The sequence below is a fragment of the Dendroctonus ponderosae genome, unplaced genomic scaffold (genome assembly GCF_020466585.1).
Source record: "Dendroctonus ponderosae isolate FM_Combo_2020 unplaced genomic scaffold, Dpon_F_20191213v2 Dpon_F_20191213_1, whole genome shotgun sequence".
In the NCBI taxonomy this organism is placed as follows: Eukaryota; Metazoa; Arthropoda; class Insecta; order Coleoptera; family Curculionidae; genus Dendroctonus; species Dendroctonus ponderosae.
Window position 1 is genome coordinate 58,474,547 of NW_026017110.1, and position 22,513 is coordinate 58,497,059.

The following is a 22,513-nucleotide window of genomic DNA, read 5'->3' on the forward strand; positions in this document are numbered from 1 at the left end:
TTAAAAATGAAATATTACAATGATAGTCGAAAATGAATTACAGGCACAATTGATGAACGTAACTGTTACGTAAAATAAATAACTCCTAAAATATTAAAGTAATGTCTTTTTGGTGGCTATGAGACTTGGGAAAATAGGCAAAGTTTGGCTTTCTGGGGGTCTCACCCTTACTGCCGAGCAATTTCTGTCCTATTGTAGCTCGTCTGCTGTACTCCTTTACTACCCATGTTATATAATATTTTAATTTCCTTTGATCTAGTGTAAGCAAAGGCAGATTCAGAGGGGGGTCAAGGGGGTCATGACCCCCCCCCCTTCTTCAATTCTCTATCCAACGATGCCAAAACGACTTCTCTGGCTCGAATGGTTCTTGAGAAACTTGGAAAAAAAGAGCGTCATGTTCAAGTGGATTTTGCAACTCTTTTGCAATTAAAACATTTTTTGAGAAAACTGCTAACATTTCCTTATCGATGGTTCACTTTCTAAAAAGGCCATTTCTTTCTCTATAGAATGATGTACAAATGAGCGTTCTTGCTCATTTTGCCTCCGAGAAATGAGCAAAAACGGGACGGAAAACATGGAATTTTGGCATAATCTTGCATCTAAGTGTCTGATATTTAAGTTTCGCTTTCTGTATCAAAACCACTCGAATTTCCTCACTCACGTTGTTACGACTGAATCGACTTTTCAATTCTCTATCCAACGATGCCAAAACGAATTCTCTGGCTCGACAACAAAATACTGTATTTTTTCTACATAACCCCCCCCCCCTGAATTTAAAGCTGGATCCGCCCCTGTGTGTAATCCGCTTTGGACAAATGGTGAATTCTGGAGGGTCTTGGTAGAAAATCTAACAGATTTTTTCATGTGGTAGGTGAAATCAACTGATTTTTTTTGAGTTGACGCACTATCCTCTTTTGACATTTTCTTTGCAAAATCTTGTAGCATTCGTAGTTCTCGGGCCAAAAAAAAAAAAATATTTCAGTTCGCATACCAACTGACAATTTTCGATATTCATTAACTTTCTAAGTAAGTTCTTTCTAATAAAAGTTACGTCAGAGCGTTTTCTTTTGAAAAGAATTTCGCAGTAATTTTTTGATCATGTGTTCACGGGACATTAGGATTATACTACTTAAAATGTAACTGTCATGGTTTTTCCATTCCAGTTTTATACTACTTATTCGATTTCCAAATAAAAAACCAAATTTTATTATAGTCCGAAGATATGCAGATTTTCTTCGAGTTTAAATAAGAATTTAATTGTATTGAAATCATAAATCAAGTAAAATTCGGCATACTAAATTTTAAATTTCCTCTTCTCATCCATCTTAATCATCAATCCAACTTAAAGCAAACTATCACCAGTTTTTTTTTTTAGTTCTCCATTTTTCTTAGTTTTTATTGATTTTTTAATCTGTTCTAACATCTCTTCATTCTATATTTTAGACTTGAAGATGCAAATTTACTTTTCCAAAACCCCGTTTTGAAACTCAAGGGTTCTGACTGATAATCTTTGGGTGAAACCAATCTCCAGACCTCCACAGTTCCCTGCGGATAGCTACACTCACTTGTCTTTATCTATGGCTACACTTATCAAAAAAATAATAAAAATAATGTAAAAATATTCATTATTTTGAATGAGTCTGCTCTGCTGAGAGTGCTCTAAAGAGCCCCGGTGCCCCGCAAAGCCACGGATAGGGCTCCGCCCGCAGCAATTAAATGACTACATATATTAAAACGAAAACAATACACAGAAAACTGGTTTTGCTTTTGTTTGGAAATGATTCACGGCTTCGCTAAAAATTTAGTATTTTAAGTCACCAGAAAAATTTAAAGAACCGCTGATCGAAGCTTTCTTTAAAAGCCTTTGGCGTAACATAGCGCATTCACCTCAAGAAGAAGTTCCTTCTATGTTTTGAGCTTGCAGGCTGTTTAGAAATAAAATTGGATTGGATTTGGAAATAAAAAATTACTTTCATATAAATATATTGAAAAAACCGAAGAGGGGGAATGGGGAGGGGGGAATAAATGGGTCAAAAAGCCGATAATTGACATATTAGAGGCAGGAGCTCCTTCTTGTCCAGAAAAACCGTCAGCACGCAAAAAAGCTCTAGACATGAAGATCGGATAATCTAGGGGCACCTGGCGGAGACAAAAGCAAAAAACCGCTAGAATTTTATCAAAATGAATTAAATTTTCATACTAATGGTGAGTTATTGAAGCCAAATGGTTTTACCTAAACTTGGAATCAGAAAACCATGAAGATCATTCTCAGGTAAGCTGAACCGAAAGCTTTCCGAGTTTAAAACTTATCCAGCACGATTTAAAACACATTCACCAGAAAAACCTACTTTTACTGTCTGTCATATTTGGCACTCTGAAAAAGACATTGTTGCCAGCGACAGTTATTTAATCTAGATCATAGTGAATTCCGCCTTTAATCAACCAATAAGTTCACAATAATTACAAAAGCAATTAAAATAAACTACAGAAAGAAAATAGTCTAACTCTTGTCCGCTACTTTTGTATATTCCATACAATTAATACACATAATCTTAAAAATGTAAAAATTTGCTTTCATACAATAACTAATTATATGGATTCTAGTAATAATTTACAAATTATTCAAAGCAGTAAAGAAGCTCAATATGCCTCTATGTATAGAAAACTAAGTTAAGCTCTTAACAGTATCTAACTTAACCGACAGATGTCCATAGGGAGTTTATGTTGGTAGTAGCAATGTCTAAACAATATGGTAGACGGTGGATTCGTATTCTGTGTTTGTTTTTTATCATTTTGCAGAGAAAAGTGGGTTAATTGAAATTTATCAATAAGAATTTCACTCGGAAATTTGCTCGTTCGTTCGTCGTAAGTAGCCTTCGCGTTAAAATGAGTAAAACAGTCAGTGGCAATGAAGATTTGGACGACATAAGCATGACTGCCCAAGAATTACACATTTTATCTGAGCTCGACAGGTTTGTTGTTAATTAAATAATTAATTTATTTTGATAATAATTATCCGTTTTAGTCGTCAGTACGGATATTTGCTACTAAATCAGCCTGAGAATGCCAAGAAGAAAGCATTAGTCCAAAAGGTAGTAACACGTCCTCATGTGAAAATTCTAGGTTATAATTTGTTGTTATTTTAGGCGGTTAAATATTTACAACTTATGCTAATACAAGCTCGTAAGAATCAAAAGGAGCAAAATGAGAACGAGCCCAGCAATTTCCAGAGCAAGCAGATCAGCATTGACCCGAAAACTTGGGTTAAATTGGGACATTTCCATTTGTTGTTGGAGGAGTACCATAAAGGTAAAATGGCAAATCAAACCACCACAGGCGTATTTTACATAATCTGCTCATTTCAGCTTTATCAGCTTATCAACGGTTCTACAAAGCCCAAGCAGAAAATCACTGGCAGAATACCACATTCCTCTACGGTCTTGGGTTGGTCTATTTTCACTACAAGTCCTATCAATGGTAAGTGGAGATTTTGCCCAACTGGGTATTTTGCATGTTTGTATAGCAATCGAAGCTTCAAGAGTCGAATGGTTTTAGTTCAATTGGTTTTTTTAATATCTTACATATAAAAAATCAACACGTGGTTTGGGTTTATAAACGAGTTTTCCCTTCGGAGAAAAATTTTGCTGTAATTTTCTTGTTTATCAGTTCCTTGCGTTCTCAGTTAACAATATGCACACTTTATAGGTAACCCCTCTAATAAAAACTTTCCTTAGGACTCTATGAAATGCAGTTTTCGACAACTTTTTATTTATTGAAATTCACCTTTTCCATAACTTCTCAGCATACCCATGCTGCATGGGCAAAAAATCTCAACTTTCTAACCTGCTGCTAAATTCTCGTTTTGGAGAAAATACCTTCTTAACGTTATAAAAAACAGCTATAAACAGCTATTAGTCACTCCTACGAAGACACTATGTCTACATGAGTTGGGAACCCATGGGAAACTGGTCTTATTATAAGTTTTACGGCAAAAAATTACTCATAAAAGGTCTACATGTCCTAAAATCTAATACCGCGTCCAGACCTAACAAGTCGAGTATGAGCCGCGGCAAATTCCTTTAATATTTAGTCAAAACACCGACACAAAATCGATCGTCTGTCAGTGTTGACGAAACATCAAAGGAATTTTGCCGCGGCTCAGGCTCGGCCTGTTAGATCTGGACGTACTATAACATACAATCATCAGACAATATTTTTTCAATAACGATAATATGGTAGTTTACGCGGTGTGTCAAAAAATATTAATTTTGCGCAACAATAAAGTAAGTTTTTGACAATACCGAAAATTGTGATGAAAATAAGTTGACTACAATTTAAAAACTACTTCCCTACTTCCAGGGAAAAATCTTGCACAGTAAAGAAAATATTAAACAAAACTTGAAAATGTACATGATTTATTTTTTAAGTAGCAAGGTGTACTTGCATATGTGAACGTATTTTTAGTTCTGATCAACTTTTTTAATAACAATTTTCGATATTGTCAAAAATAAAGGTACTCCACTCTTGAGCAAAATTCATTTTTTTTGACAAACCGCATAATCAACTGAAAACAATTATTAGCTGGTAATTGTATTCCAGATTTCAGAACATGCAGAACTTTCAATAAATAATATTTTTGTCAAAATTAAAAAAGGGAGTCCCATATGTTGCCAACTTAGGTAGACGTAGACTGGGTAGATTTGAAGAAAACATGCAATTAACCAATACGAAACAAAACTAAATGAAACTAAACTATCCATAATACTTGCAAAATGTGCCTGAGAAATTATCAAGTACATCAAAGACCGCATTTCCACAAGAAACCCTACTAAAAAAAGTCGTTAGTAAAGTTATTATTTCTATGGTGCGCATATTGTTAACTTCGAACGCGATGCGTATATAAACTAGGATTTGGTCCAATCTTGGACTGGAAGGGACTTCATATAATTTTAACATTTATGGCTCAAATAAACTATCCTCTTATATTAAGGAATTTGCAATAAACCATTATTTAGCCGGTGATCACATATACAGTGTCCAAAGCATACAACGATTCCAATTTAAAAATTCTAATGCAGCTCCCAACCAAGATATTGGTCCCAACAACTTGGTATTAGATTAAATTACTTTTTAACCTTTGGATATACGTTTTTTTTTTCTGGGAAATGCATGTTTTTTTTTTATAATTTTATCATCGTGTTTATAAACCCACAAGATTTATTTTTACACTTGAACTTTAAAGCATTTGGTAGTGCGTCGAACCTGGTCCATTTCTGACGCACTTTCGTAGCAAATTTCGTTCAAAACATTAATTAATGGCCCTAAACTAGTATCAAAATATATACTTGAAGAAATTTCAAAGTTATCAAAATTTATCTAGAGAACTGTGTAGGCCAACTCGTTTTACTCGACTCCCTTTATATCAGATATAAAAAAGCAAAACAGTCCTTTCAAACATTACGTCGATAACACTTAAATAGTTATGAACTTAATGCCACGCCAAGTTCTTTGACTTCTGGCAAGTGCATAAAATATTTCCGACTTGAACATAGAATTGCATTAATTCTTGAAAGTGCCCATTTAGTTATAATAGAAGGTTCAACGGTCTAAAATTGTCGTGTACTATTTAGCAAACCCCTTTCGTGATAATCCGCATTTTAATAATTAAATGATGAAAGCGTATTTTTTAGAAACATATTCAACTTTATTTGGTACACAGTAAAAGACGCCTATTTTTTCGGTCAATAGATGGTGGCAAAAATGAAACACTATTTTTCCATGAGTCGACTTTTCGACTATATTTAAGTCATCTTTAGGGCTCTATGAAGCTTTTAGGCTGAAAATATACCTACCTCGAACGGTATGTTGCCCTTGTACATTTGGTGGAAATATGGCAATAACTTTATAGAGCCCTGAGGATGACTTAAATATAGTCGAAACGTGGACCCATGAAAAAATTGTTTTATTTTTGCCACCATCTATTGACCGAACAACCCACAAACCTAAATAGGCGTCTTTTACTGATTATCATCACGGTGTTTCCAATCCACAACTTTATTTGGTAAAGTTAGAATGTATTAAAACTCTTTTGCATATAGAGATCTAGTACATATAGCGCATACTGCTAGTATATGTTTACTACCTGGTAAATGTAATGTTTGGCTTCGATGCGTGGGTCAAAGAAGCTTACTATTTGTATTCTTTAATGCAGTTTCCTCTGACCATAGCCTTCGCTATGCCCACATTACAGAGTGGGAAAATAAGCGTGTAACAAAACTAAACAGGTCTCAAGATGTGCTAATCTCAGACACCATACGGTTTCGAGACTGTTAGCTCTCATCAGACGGGTTAAGCCGGAAAATAACACTTTTGCACCTGTGGAGAACAATGAATTTGCGGGCATCATCAGGGCCGTAAAACGTTTCTGCTAACGCTTGGAACTGGACCTGGAAGTGTTTGAGACTCGTACATTTCGTATTTGTTTATTACTCTTTTGCCTGATAGTTGAATCACCACAAATCACTAAGCTTATTTGAGCAACCATCATTGAGCATACTCTACGTTCCCATTCCAGTCCCATTCCAGTATTATTGTCCCATAAGGGACAATAATAGAAATCCTACCTAGGAGAGCACAAAACCTATACATAGGCCATTGTTTGAGAAGCCGATATATAACAATTCCAACACAGGTACCCAAATCCAAAAGAAAATAATTTTTCGTGTCCAGCATTTAGTAGGTACCTGCTCCATCTTCTTGATATGGTTTCCTACTTATTGTTTGGTGCCTTTTACTTACTTCCTTTCAAATTCATGCGCTGTAACTAAGATGTTTAAGCGTGTTCAGATGCGATTTGATGGTGATGGTCCAACATTCGCAGCCGATTTTGAGCAGGTGCCCGTTCTTTCCCTACGTTATTTCAGACGGTTTTATCAATAAAATCCTTACAATTCTAGTATCTCTAGCCCAACATAAAACATTCTCAGCAATCTTAGGGAGTCTGTATTACGGAGATTTTTTACTCAAAACCGATTCCATCCAAGATTCTTTTATTAGAAAGCCCAATGAGAGCGGTTGGTCTCTATTTAAATCATCCGGCAATTACAAAAATAGCTGGTAAATTTATTGTTGCAGAGACAGCATGTAAATTCTAATTAATGTAAATGTGGCTGTATATGTCTCTATGCCACCTAAACTTTCATTGTAATAAATTATTTTCTGGTAGACCACAGACTATGCAATGGCCAGGGCTTTGTTCATTTACATATAATTTGATACTGCGAAGGCTTATAATCATTATGCAAAGTACTTTTATGTAAACCATTTATCCTTGTGGTATACTGCTAATATTCCTGGCTCTAGTCTTAAACCGCTATAAGGCATCATTATCGAATGGTTGGGAATCTGCTGAGGCAATAGAATATTAAGTATGTATCAAAAGAGATAGACTTTCGAGGCCATTCCTTGAAACTAGTGGGTTTTTTGGGATTTTAGCCCGTCGTTCGGTAGAATTTCTTCTTGTTTCTAGAAGAGGAAATTCTACCGAACGACGGCCTAAAAACCCGAAAAACCCATTAGTTTATTCAGTATGTGTTTGGTTAAACTGCATTCAGGTGGCTAAGTTTTCTTCAACAGCTCTATGAACGATTAATTCAAAACATTATAACAATTCATCTTTTGCAAAATCTGTGGATGTTTTTCCAGTTGATCTAATTTCCTTAAATGTGTTTGTCATGTTTATACCTGCAGGTGTAACGGCGCTCTAAAACATTAACTTTACAAATCAGTCTACAAATTCCCAATATGTTAAAATGAGCAACACTGAGTAAATAAACATGGTGTGATTCCTTATTGTTTTATTTCTGCTTGCGCTTGTGGTGCATTAATAAAATAAACAAGCTCCAAGAAAGCATGTCAAGGAGAATATATCGTATGCCAGCTCTGTAATGATTTTTATAATAAAAGTTCCTGTAACATCGCGAAAACTCACGTATTCCTTAAAAGCTCATAGATCATTATGCTTAAGCATTTCTAGATGATTTGAAAATTCCACAAATTTCTCAATCATTCGTACTTGCGTTTCATGAAGCAATCCTATAATTGTTTTATTCAACACCCCTTAAGTTGATATATTAAATTCGTGGGTTTAGCCGGCATTACACTACGCACTTTTCCCCGATTTATTGGCCAATTATTTAAGCTCACCAGATATGAACGTAAAGCATGGAATCGGGCTACGATCGATAAATCGTACAATTTACTGCGGACTTAGAGCATGTTGGAAATTATTGCGGATTAAGAAAATTTAGTGGAAATTTTTACGGTTATTTGTTGTTTCCGAACTGTGCAATGACGATGTTGGCACCGATTCTCAAAGTGAATTGACAAGAAATAGGAGTTAGGATATTTTTTATTTTTATTGTGTTTCAGATGTTGAAAACCTGTGCTGTATGCAATAAATTCAGCAAATTCATAAATAAAATTAGTTACTTCTTTGGAGGCATAAGCGAAAAGTTTTTCAATCATTCGTACTGACGTCACATGAAGCAATAATTGTTTAATTGAAAATCCCTTCAGTTGATAGATCGAATAGTGTCCTTAGCAGTTCTTGATATAGATAGTTCAACCATCTAATGACTTCCGTGTTTTTCAGCCTCATTCAAGCCTCTAATTGCTTCGAATTAGATTGAGTAAACAACACATTATCATAAACGCAATACATTTAATCTAGAACCTTGTTCCTATTTAATGTGTCTTTTAAATAGACAATGACCTTTAAGCTGTGAATTAGTGAACTGATAACGTGAACTACGTCTTGAAATAACTAAACGAAAATTTTCTAAAATTCTGATAATTTGCAATGAATGTGGCGCTACGCCTATGCCAACAAACTGCAATGAAGAGTTCATTACACCACGTGTGACGTCAGAAGGCCGATAAATTTGTTAAATACCAAGTGAGACGACGCACTTTCAAAGAATACCGCTCTTTGTTCCATTCGTGTATTGATGACAGCGGCAAATCTACTGTCTATCATTATTCTCATACAATATCAGTTATTCCAGCTTTCCGTCTGAAAAAGTTGATAGGGGGAATAACTGGATATATTACCTGTCTGCTTCTGTTTACCCGACCGTTCGTTCCCACACCCAAGGCAGGACGACTTTCAGTCAAACTATTAAGTGGTTTGATAAAATAATTTATTAGGCGAATTATCTCAAGAACTCCTCTTAGATCGAAATCAAAATATTAACACCCAATTCCACTCTAGATTGATTATTTAAGTCCCAGTTAATACTTCCCAAATATTTTAAAGTTCCCTTTGGTTTTCCCATATAATTCCATAGATGAAATCCCCTCACGGCGTGCAGTTCAAGGACTAAAGCTGTTTTGAAATCGGGCTAGACTAACCCAATCTGCAATTATTTTTACCTGAACTTGATTTAGATCGTTCAGGTAGTTGGCCTCTAAGTTCGTGAAAATGGGACTCTAAGTCCTGTTCCTCACAGAGGTTAAAGCAGATTATTGTTGGTATTCCTGTTCCTAAGACCAAATACTTTCTTGCTACTTTCTTTGTGTAGTTCTTCTCTGATTCGTTATCCTTTTAATACGGATAAATGTTAGAAATTCCATTTATTTCTTCATAAATAATTAAATACAGAATAACCTCTGTAATCCGAACGATATCAACGAATAACTGTATGCATAAAATGACTTAGTTTTTGTACATACATAATACATACGTGTAAATATAAGTCGATGTGAAAAATTAGTGATCTTCGTTTGTTTAGTATCTCTTTGCTCTGCCTGAAAAGCCAGTTTTTTATTTCTGCCAAAGTTAAAACATGGTGTCCCGACTCAGAATTTTCCAAATCCCATTTTCTGCATATCTTGCCTGATGTTTAAAATCTCCGCATATTTGGTTTAACAATCCGGTCCCGTTATTTTTTTGTCGATGCCTTCTATTGCGTCTCGATGCTTCCACACAGACAATGGAAGAAGGTCTTTCTCATCCCAACCATCTACTTGTTCTCCTTACTTACTGACTTCTATATAAGTTTGGGTCGCATATTTTTCCAAGCCTTAGCCAGTTCAATCAAAACATCTTTTTGAAAAAAGATTTTTTTTATTCTGCAGATATTTCCCCACCTTCGACAATCCGTTAAAAAAAAGACATTTTCTGGAATGCAACTTAATCGCTTGATTCACTTAATGGATAGATTCCAGATCAGATTTTAAAATTTAGGTTGATTATTATAAAAAACATCATTCAGTCATAAAATTTCTTCTGAGATTTTTGAGGACAAACGATTTGAAAGTGAGGAATCTGTCTCGACCCGCACTGCTCGGATTAATACATTTTATTTTTGTGCTTTAAATATTACGGGTAACATTGATTGAGCGGAGACACGGTTACTTTTTTGACCCAATTTTATGGGGTTTCTAAACGCCTTTAGATGAATGGCCTGCGCGCTTCCTGGATTTTCCCCCTAGTGATCTTTGGTGTTGGGGTCCCAAATTTATAAAATTGCGAAGAATACGATTTATTTCAGATATGCTTGTAATGCTCTATGTTATTTTTGTGTAAAATATTTTTATTATGTTTGCAATTGCTCCAATGATTCCTTGTTACTTGAGCTGTAAAACCTGATCTATATTTAGTCATATAAAAAAATAACTTTTTCACAGAAAATTCAACTTGTCTGAAGAGTTTGTCCTATTTAAGAAAGCATGTGCCAGAAACAACTTAATTGTTTTGCCTGATTCTAAATCGGCTTCAATGGCGTGCTTTTGGGACCCTCATATGCCACCAGGTAAAACAGCCCACCTTGAATGGTAGCCCGAAAATCACCTTTATGATTTTGGCCTACAAGGTTGGAAAAGTCTTAAAGGTGCAGACACTTTTGAATTGGTTACCCGTTACAATGGGTTGTTGCTAATGAATATTCAGCGGTCATACGATTCGGTATGCATTTCTTCAATATCCACGACTATATGGATTTCATTTTATTATATTCGTCGAGTGCAAAGCTCAAATCCCGGCATGATGCGGAATTTATTTATACAAGTTTTTTGTGTTGTTTAAGTGTGTAAGTTTTCTCGCATGCACTACTGCAGTTTGAAATCGTGGAGTATTTGAGAAATGTCCGAAATAGGCGCGTTAGGAAATGCCCTAGAAATTTTTCGCAATTCGAAATAAGTTTGAAGGTGCTCTAAGTCCGCAATAAATTGTACAATTTATCGATCGCTGTCCAATTCCGCGCTTAATTATAATATCTGGTAACCCAATAAATTGGGGAAAACTGCGTAGTGCAATACCTGCCGGCATTAGAACATTCCAAGGAATAACTTTTTATCTTATATAAATAGCGTGACTAAACATTTCCATTTCTTGAGCTATTTTTCCCTTTTTTCACTAGTGCATTATGCCACTGACGAAAAAATAGATATTCAAAAGCAGAAAATCTCTGATCTGACAGCATCTGAAGCATTTGGCTGAAAGAGTTCGATAATTTTCCGGCCTGATGAATCTCAGCAGAACATTACAGTCCCAACATATTAATTCCGATTCAGGATTTCTAAACATCCCTTCGTAGTATTTGCTTACGGTTCAATACGTACGTGACAATATTTTCAGTCACATTTCGCATATCAAGCACATAACTGTGGATTGGCTCAGATCACACGCAACCAAGTCATTAAAGCTACCTTTGGATTGTCAATGCTCAAGGCCCTTGACCGTGACATCGCCCTCTAGGTCGATCTGATAACCGTGGCACATTTGTGTTTGACTTCAGCGAACTTTAGAGAAAGATTCCTTCAAGTCACTGGCCCTTTGATTTGGGTGATAAAGAAAAAATCGATGCGCTTCTATAGTTTGTTTCATTTGTCAGTGGTCACTTTTCAAACAACTGGTGAAAAATAAAAAATAAATGATTCTTCGAGTTCAATTGAGGTTTCCATTGAATATCCTATATGTAATTTAGAACCCTGAAAAACTTCATAAATGGTAGCATATGATTGAAGCACACCGGTGTGTTATTTACCAGTAAATACAGCTTTGCAATTGTTATGTAACATTCATGCAAGTGCAGGCGGGCAATGTTGCCGAGAGCTTTCCGGCAAGTTTCTTCTCTATACCATCATCAAGTTGTTCAATTTTTCGATGTGGGGGTCTATGCGACCATTGGGGTGTCAGCCACGCTCATTTAAAGCTCTCGTTAGGGAGCCAAGCAGGTGTGGCGGAAAAAGGTCACAGTGGGTGTCTTTCAAAAGAACCCAAGATCCAAATGTTAATATTGAAGACATTGATTTTGAATCATTGGATATGTCCATTGTTTCGTGTCCTTCTGGAAGGCACTTCGCTTTTCCTCCATTGATTAGTGAAGCTCGGTCACTGTGCTTCGAACTTGGTTTAGATGTTTTGAAAATCATATTTCTGGTTCATTTTGGGTTTCCTCAATTAATATTCTAGTTTACTTGATGTTCCTCAGTCAAGATTCATCAAGAGTAAATGTTTTTCTTAATTTCATCATGTTTTTGAGTTCAACGAAAATGTTCAATCAAGTTGGATGTAGTTTACTAATGAACTTGCTTTATAGTGAGAAGATGATGCATCCACACGAAGATCTGCAAGCAGATTGAAAAGCATGCAAAGCTACAAAAACATTATCGCCAAAGCAACTGTAATGTCTTCGCATATCCATAAAAAGTCAATATCAACATAATCTGGATGGAGTGCATAGATCGTCATATTAGCGATCATAAATAGCTTAGAACAGAGCAAAGAAATTAGATTGAAAACTGCTTAAGACGGGTAAAGAAGAATGACTTCTACATTTAGTTTCTATTGTGACGAGGCGATGTCATATGTAAATATAAAAAGCTTGCATTAACATTAACCAACTCGAATTGGTGTTTAAATGACACAATAGAGGCAGAATGTATTAGTGGAAGTAATTTTTTGTTTTTTTGAGTTTCGGTGATGATTCATAAAGACAACATGAAAGCACTGTCAAGTGAAACGACAGTCAAAGCCAGTTAAATGATGAAGTTTCCACTTAAGTTAACGTGTGTGAACTGCATGTGATAATATATTAATAAGATCCATTTGAAATTGCTATTTATTAGTATCACAAATATAATTAAGGTTGAATAAGTACGTGAATGACTTTTCATGAGGGTAGTTATTTGGTTGTTGATGAAGATTAATAAATTTTTGTGCCAGTCGCAAAAAGTAGTTTGAACTGAGTATTTGGAAGTTGATATAACTAGAGCTCTGTTCCGGCGTTGCCGATGTTTTTATCAGGTTGGCAACGCCGCCGAGGCACAGAAAGAGGTTCTAGCTCCTAGAAAAGCGTAGAGCGGACGAGCCCACTCCGTCAATTCTCGTGTGCAAGTGCACGAACGCAACCGAACGTGGGTCGTCCACAGTCGAAGTATTAAGCGAAAAGCGACCGAAAATAGGGTGCGCATAGGGATTCACTGTCCGTACAACGGTATTCCCCGCACTTCGCCTTATCGTTGGTCCCTTGAATCCACGGTGGATTTTGGATTTAGGGTGATTCCTTTTCAGTCGGATAGAGGCGTGCGGGACGGATGTATAGGTGTTGTGGAGCGCGCGTATCGTTTTTTGTTTATTTATTTTCCACATAGTGTTCACTAGTATTTAGTGTTAAGGAATACCATCAAGTGCTCTTTACATATCTCTGCGGATGAAAATGAAGTGCTTACCTCGAATGTCACGTCAATTCTATTAGGAAATTAGATATTGAACGTCCCTTTTTATACAGCAAATTAATCACTGCCTTTGATATATTTTATATATGTACTTGATTTAGGCCACCTCATAGATTTATGGTAAGTCCTATATATTACATATTTATTTTTAAATATAGCCGCGCTCGATTTCGTCTATTTCCAGTAGTGCATCTTCCGGATGTTTAAAATTAAAAGAAAACATCCGCCATTGCACCGATGACATCTATCACGTCATCCCCGTGATGTTGCTTCCGCAATTCGTGACGTCACAAAACACTAAAATTATGTTTATCTGCTTACTACTTAAACGTCTAGTTTGCTATGATGACGTAATTTTGAAAAACGTACGAGGTAACCTAGTTTGACCGCCATTTAATAATCAGTTTATACATTCTACTACAAAGTTTACATACAATACTCTTGTTTACATAGCGTTTGAAATAAAAGAGCGCTATAGGTACGATCAATGAGCATATGTAAACACTACGATAGATTGAGTAATGGAGAATAGAAACTAGCACAGTTTCGAAAAAGAATAGATTTTTTATTTGATTTGTTGCGGCGCTTGTCATATATTTATTTTTGAAATTTTGCTTTCATGGGGGATACACACATTTAAGCCTCCCTAAAAAGTAGATAAATTTGGCATCCAATTATTGTTATTCGAAACTTTAAAATTATTCCAGAAGAACTTATCTTCGACGGAGCTCACGGATCGATTCTATACATACATACATGTATGTGTTTTCGCAATCCAAACTCGGCTTGGTAAAAGGGATGATGGCATTTACTTTTGGCATTGCATGTGATTTCTGTACATAAATTAGTTATCAGCTTAATTCTAATTAGTTCAGATAGTGATTTTGATAGCAATATTAACAATACATGCATGTACCAATCTTGATACATTAAATTGTTTTAAAGGTAATTCACTGTTTGAATTTTTTATTTGGTTGCTGTGCGAAAATTATTAATTAGTAAGGTTTTGAGGGCGAACAAGGGTTCATTTTACTTATATTTTCTCCACCATCGCTTAGATCTTGTTGACTGCCGCATTTTTTTTATTTGCTTCATAATTTGACTGCAGGTCAATCACGGAAATAACGCACTTTAACGCTCACAGTAAATTCAAGCAACTGCACAACTGAGGCAATGTAATAGTTTATTCTGCAGAGCAGAAAAATAAAATGTCTTCCCTTACACAAACAATCCTAATGCCGAATGTTTAATTTATCGACAATAAATATCGTTTTTAATGACGTCACTGCCAAATAACTTGTAACGGACTATACGATTGCGCATCTTATATATGCAGAGTGTTCCACAAATATACCGACAAACGTAAGGGTGGCAGCGGAAATCAAAACAACATTTTTTACTTCATAAACATATGACCACAAACACAGCCATTTTAAAGTTTAATTTTGTTTTTTGTACCTTTTTTGGCAGTTAATGATATTAATTATTGTTAAGAGCGCCGCTTATTTTATTTTTGCTGCAACATTCCATAGTATTAATGAATTATTTTGCAAATATCTCGAAAACATTGGCAGATACGAATGGTATGCAAGAGTCAATAAAGTTTCTAAATTGAACAAGAATTTAACGAAAATTTCGCTAGACTTCAGTGGCGCACCACAAAAAAGTTCGGGGTTATAAAAGAATACCTGTTAGCCAAAAATATCACGCTGTAGACTTCAGAGCTTAAGCTAGCTACTGTATATAATATATAATTTCAACACTCTGTATATGAAAAACGATACTGTTTTAATGATGCTGATGCAGCAATGCTTGTTTTTATGTCCCATGTCACCTTTAAAAGCGTGTCGGTATATTCATAAAACACTCTGATCCAATTTATTTTGTATATACACGGTGACTCAAGTTTAATCGTGCTAATTTCAGGAATCGACAATAGATGAGAATAATGTCCCTACATGATATGGAATTTTTAGATAATCGCACAGTTTCGGAGATAGAATACTTTGAAATATTTTTTTTATCACTTTTTAAGCACTCACTTTTTTTAGAAGTTTATTCTGTTTCAAAACTTCAATATCCAATATGCAATTTAATAAAACACCTGCACAGGTCTATACTGATTCAATTTGAAACCTTTTGGTACCTTGGCTTTTTTTGGCTTTTTTGTTTCTCAGATATTTATTGAAATTAAAGACAATGTTGTCTAAATTATTTACCTAAATTGTACTTTTTGTTCGTTCCATTAAATTGTACGTTCCAGCAAGGCATGGAAATTCACAAAGACTTATTCAAAATATGATCGAAAATTGAAAAAATGAAAAACAGGCAATTTTTTTTTAACGACATCTTCGAAACTATGCGATTTATGGAAAAAATGGATATCATGTAGGGGGCATTATTTTAGCCTGTTATTTCGATTCCTATAGTTATCAAGATTAAACCTGCACTTCCCTGTATATGATGTTATACATGAAAAATATTTAGAAATTGGAGTAGAATTGATAGCTACATTTATTAAAAATATGTTTGTTCAGGTCTGCTGTTGATAAAATATTGGACATATTTTAGGTTCCTATTGCTTATTAAGTTTGGTATACTGCCCAATTCGCAAAATATTCCAAATTACAGTGTGTTCTAACTATATGGACGCGGTTTAGCACTGGAACGCCCTGTATATAGGGAAATTTACGGTGATTTCCTAAAAGCTCATTTGCGTTATTAATTGCACCACATTATCAATCATCATTTGACTAATTGGTTTCCATAAGGCAGTCGACAATGAAGTACTAAATATGGGACTGGATTTTTAATGGCACATGATACAGTATAGAACCTTGAATTTTCTAGTAAACATGAACACGATGATAAGTGAACCCAGAGTAATAACACTGAATAGCGGTACTTTCATGAGTCAAGGTCTGTAAGAAAAGCGTAATTGATTACCGTTTTCCAACCAAAAAAATCAAGGATGCATACAATTATTCATGGTTAGGTCATGGTTTAGTTAGGAAGCGTATTTTTTACTTCTATGGAAGCGACGCAGGGTACCTAAAGTGTAAAAAAACGATAATTATCAAAGCAGAAGCCTTCGCATGTGCGTGTACGTTGATGGTCGGGTATTTCACCCTTTGCACATGGCATATGTTAATGTAATTATGCAGGGTGAAACATCTGGAAACCTTTTGATTTATTTTCAGTTTTTACCTTGAATATCGACAAAGATCGATTCATAAGACGTAAGGTATATTATCAGGTCTCCAGCAGATGTGTCCGGGAGAGAAAGTCCCAGTCATCAAACAATTTAAAGCCTTTTAAGATCTACATTGTAGTGATACGACAATAACGCACAAACATTTTTACTTCAGCATCAAACCAAACCAGACGATTAGGTCATCTCAAGGTATTAATGGTGAAGTAAATGAAACAGCTGCATAAAATTAAGATGCTGGACTAAAATAGCTGAAAAATTACACGTAGATTGCATTAAATTTTCAGGAGAGATGTCGGGGCAACGCTCCCAGACAGTAAAATTCGGCGTTATGCACACAGTTGCTTATAAAGGGGACGTTGTACTGTTATCAGTGTCAATCGATACCGCCCGTCTAATTCAATGTAGGGGTTATTCACCCATTCTCTCTACGTCTATGTTACTATTAGTGCATAATGACTCTTAACAATAACCAATATGGGTTCCAGACGCAGAAATGGCACATGTGAATCTGCCACCCCACTGCATTTACATATGGGAGGGAAGGGTGGATGGAAGCGTCCATTACGCGTTTAGAGGAAGCGGGTGTTTAATTCGAATATGCTTTTTTTATTAGTTCTGGCATGTTTCAATAACCGTCCTTTACAACTTATTCTAACTTAACATCTTAACGTAACTTCGCTACGTTTAAGTCTTTTACCTCAGTTATTGAACTGACATGAAAACAAGCCACTTTGGACATAATTGCGTTTTGTTTTTATCAGTGGAATATGGCGCTATTTCTAATGTTTTAAAATAATGGGAAAAGTTCCTCTTCTTTTTCAACGTCCGGGTAAATAAGACAATCTGCATATCAAGGTCCAGAAAAACGCTCTTGAAATTGCAGCAATGCGAATGAAATTTTGAAGTATTAGTGTATTTACTTTGTCAGAAAATGCCCACTGGGCACCAAGCAAAGCGACAGAAAATGCTCAAAGTGTATAGCAAAAACAGTCAAAATGTCAAAATGTGTTGCTAAAACAAGTTGCGGTATAACAGCTCAGAGCCGGTTCGGGGTCTATAAATCCTCGTCAGCTGATTGTCTATCCGACCCTAGAATTTAGGCCAATAACTTCCATAGGCAGTGAATTTAAGGCGATACTACCACCTGGTAGCAAGGACTAAAAGGGTCAGCGCAAAATTTAATTAAATAAATATCAAATTATATTAGTTTTACGCAAATTTAATAAAAATATTGAAAAACCCAATCCAGAAACTCTACAGCGGCTGTCTATCAGAAATAGTACATGCATAAATATCATAAAATACAAGTGAACAATATATCGAGTCACCTAAAAAAAGTGTTTAGTACTGCAGGAAAACTGTCCAAAGTCAGGTTATGCAAATCAGCACTGAATAAGAAATGTAAAGAATGCACAAAACTTCACTTGCTTTGGAAAAACTAAAATCGGTTCAAGCTGCGAGATTTATACCGATAATTCTGACCGGCTTTTTGCAAGCTGGCGCCCCATCCTCATATATCATATTCTGCCTTTAATCCTGAAAAGTCCTCATGGAACCTGATCACACAAATTGAAAACTTTTTCCTTTCAAGTGCCACAATTATTCTATATTGCCCATCTGAGAACGCGATTCACACGATACATAGGACTGACGACGACGACTTATTTCATTCATTGCCTGTAAGAAACTGAATATTCATGCAGGTTTTCGAAAAAAACTGATGTGATCGAAATTTTTGCCGCTTGACGATATAACCATTTGCTTGATCGGCCTTTGGATGAGTCACTGCTTGACTTTACAGTTGATTAAATGTTTTTTTATTGTTGATTATTTTGTAGAAAGTCTAATGCCTGTTCGCACTGCAACATTTTCAAAGTTTCACGCTCTAGCTCGTTTGGATGATCGCCGGTAACAAAACAAACACGTTTCTCAGTCAAAGATAAACAAATTCGATGATGGGGCGCATTTGACTTTTTTATACAAAATTAAGTGCTAGCTATCGAATCAGTTTTATTAAATTTTTATGAAATTTGAGCTTGGTGTTTTGTTTAAATGCTGGCTTAATGGCAGACTCACATTCAAGCCAAGCGATTATTATTTGTGAATACTTCATTGCTCGGATCATTATAAGCTACCGAATACTAAAGGTTTCAGGAGCATTCCATCTGGCCTGTGAGCTAAAATTTATAAAAATAATATCTGAGGTCTAAACACCCGGAAAACTTAGCAGTTTTAAGCCACAAAATTGTAATTCTACTGACAGTTGAAAATAACTGTACTTATCAAAGTTTGGCTTTTTTTCGCTTTCATCGCTTGAAACAGTGATGGCTTTCTCTTCATACAGAAACTTGAAGATGTAAGCCACCGTGCTTGCGAAGCGTCAGGAAGACATTTTGTTTAGCCACAGCTGCTAAAAGCTTTAAAAACTCAGTTTCAGGCTATATTCAGTTGCAAAATAGCTCAGAAGCCTGTTCAGTTTTATGCATGTGAATGTCTAATTGTCTTCTATGATTGATGCACTTTGACGATCTGAGAGAACTTGTCTAGCTTAATAGTTTATTAAATATTCTCCTTAATGCAAGTTGCATCTGTTTGCTGTGAAATCTCGTGCGAAACATGTGTAAAGATAATTTAAACGATATTTTCATGTGTTTTTTTTTGTATTACTGATATATTTTGAACTATATGTTAATACTTTAGCATTTCAGCTCCTGTTGAGAAAAGGAGCAACAAAATGCATTTGTATACACTAATGATTCAAAATTTCAATTGAAAATTTGTTTTCCCTTGTTGCTGTTTCGCGCTGAGGGGAGTTTCTAAATAAATTGCCCATATAAATCATATTTTATTTAGCAATAAAAGTGAAAGATATATAAGACGACGGAAAGGAATTAGATCATTCTAAGGCTGTGCCATTTTAAACCATGTTGAATAGGTATAAACCGACCAAGTTCGAGTTGATTAATTAGTTCTTATTGACTGGATGGTAAAACCATGCACGACTAGTATTTATCGCTTTATAACGTAACACAGTGCCATTGTTCAGAGTGCATTTTGAGATCTTAACAAACTAGGACGAGGAAATACATTGTTACCCGCTTAAATGGCTTGACCTCCTTTACTGGAACTATTGCAAAAAGCTGCACTTAATGCAGTTTTACTTTTTCTGGTAGGTATTAACCCATTTACAGTTGATATTGCATTGTATTTGAAAATAATTGTCCATTCATAACCGGAAATTTTCGATTCAAAATTATTAATTAAGTTGTTAAAACTCCGTGCAATTTATGAACCGGGATCGGGCTACAAGCAATCGAAAGTACGAATATTGCAATAGACGATAAGAATTTGCTTTCGTGTTTAAGACGAGAAAGACAAACGAATATTTTCCTAGGTGCAACCAAAATAGCTTGGAATGCGTATCTTCTGCGTCTGCTTCACACAATGCAATCCACTTATAAACCAATTTCAAAGCCTTTATTTGCACCTTTTTTTGTGCTGTAGTGACTTGATTTTTTGCCAGTGTTTAATTTTTCAGTCAAATGTGGTTATTTGGTATCAGCCTGAACAAAAACCTTATAAGCAGATCGATTTTCCAATTAATACTACTAGATTACCATATCAAGGTATCGTTTGATGGATATTACTCGGCATTTTTTATCTACGTTGACACTCGTTCATTATTCATTCTGAATACATTTCTGTAAAAACGGAAGCAATACATTAGATTATAATGTCTGAAAATATTGGACATGCACCAGAATCTAGTCCGTTAAAAGTGAATAGAATTTTTAGTTTTTTAATAGCAAATTGCTTGAGATTGATAAATACTGTTTTTGTGTGGATGTTGATGCGGAAACTATCATACTGAAACTAAATTTTTCGGGCTTTTCAGGCAAAACGATGGTCTTAAAATCTGGAAAAATTTATCAGTTTCTAAGCATTAACCGCGTAAGCCTAACTCCATTGATGATGAAAATGAAATAACATAAAAACAAATTCACTCCATTTGATGGTATAAACGTTCGGTACTGATAATGCAGATTATTGCACAATTAGAACAAATGGTCGGGCTGTTGACCTGTCTTGCGTCACGTTTCTGCTTATTCAGCACTTTAGGCATTGTAATTGCAAATGTTATTAATGTTTATTAAAGTAATAAATTTGCAAAGCAAATACGGTATCATCAATCCACTTCATGCTTTTAATCTCAGTGTAGGCAAGTTCTAAAAAGGTTGAACAGCCGGAAACAGCTGCATTCTTGCCTAAGACTATTAAGTTCCAAAATCGCTTCTTTCGTAAACGCAGGGTTGTCTCAACTACCATTCTGGACCCCATTGAAAATAAAAACGTTCATTAGTTAGTCGGGAAGTTAAAATTCGATGCGATCATATCGAAACTCATAAGAAACCGTTCGCGAAACTTTTATTCTTGATACAAAAGACAAACGGACAAGCTGGGGGTTTCACCACTTCACCATCGAACATATTGAAAGTTATAAATAAAATTGCTTGCAGCTGCTGGTTCGGCACAGACTACGCTTGATAGTAATATATGGTCTTGACAAATTTCCAGCTACAAAGCTTTACCCTTAAGTATTTATATAACTTGACTCATTTGCATTTTATTAGAACTGTGGAACGAAGTGAAACGTACATTAAACCAAAGTATTTTTGCGCTCTTACGTTGAGCTGGTTTAAAATGCTGTCCAACTAGTGTGGTGGAAGAAAAGTAACTATTCGTTACTCGAGCACTCGTTACTCATCCGGATGTGAAGCAACGAATGCTCGTAATTACGTTAGATAACTAATTGTAACTGCACTACATTCTGTTTCTGGAAAGGTTCAGGAAAGCACCTAACCAACCATCTAAGAGAGTGCGGTAAATTGGTTTTTTTGACAAAAATACACTACCGTCTGTGGGACGAGAATATTTTAAAATAATCCTCTTTGTTTGAAATTATGTTTAAAATTGACGACATAGATCTTACCAATTAATATCATATATTTATTTATCAGATCAAAAAGAAATATCGCCCAAAATATAGTGTTTTTGGTTTAAATAGTAATAAATAATATAATAATAATACCAGGTTAGTAGACAACTTCACAAAGGCAAAATGCGATGTTGATAGAAATACAAATAGAATGAAGGGCGATAGTAATAAAATCTATTAAAACCAACTTATGGGTTTTTTAGATTTTATTGACTATTTAGTCAACTATGTAGGTTTGCGTTTGATTAGAGGTATATAAATACAAGACTGTCGTAAGACCAACTACTACGAGTATTTTGATAGCGGATCCGAAAGTATTCAAAAGTAACCGAACTATGTGCAACATTTGCTGTGGGTTATCAAAACCTGCTCATCCCTATAAAACGAATTTTGACTGCTCCATCGGGAAAAATGTTTCTAATAATTAGCACGAAAGTAACTTGCTGACTCTGATTTTGATTCTGATCTGCAACCTGCAACGCTTTATTGAAAGTAGGGCTCGGAATCAAACTCGAATAATTCGAGTATTCGAATATTCGAATATTCGAATATCCGAATATTCG

The 22,513-nt window shown here is 35.3% G+C and overlaps 1 protein-coding gene across 2 annotated transcripts in view; it reads left to right on the forward strand.

Moving 5' to 3' along the window:
• Positions 1–2,717: 2,717 nt before the first annotated feature.
• LOC109532897 (lysine-specific demethylase 6A) overlaps positions 2,718–22,513 on the forward strand; it is a 53,676-nt gene continuing 33,880 nt past the window's right edge. Inside the window, exons 1-4 of one of the 2 annotated variants that reach the window (XM_019898025.2) lie at positions 2,718–2,972; positions 3,026–3,092; positions 3,147–3,309; positions 3,366–3,477. In XM_019898025.2, the coding sequence (XP_019753584.2) occupies positions 2,887–2,972; positions 3,026–3,092; positions 3,147–3,309; positions 3,366–3,477 (428 nt within the window). In that variant the 5' untranslated portion in view covers positions 2,718–2,886. Of the gene's footprint in view, positions 2,973–3,025; positions 3,093–3,146; positions 3,310–3,365; positions 3,478–13,385; positions 13,861–22,513 lie in introns of those variants that run through there. The other variant, XM_019898026.2, reaches the window with a different exon arrangement.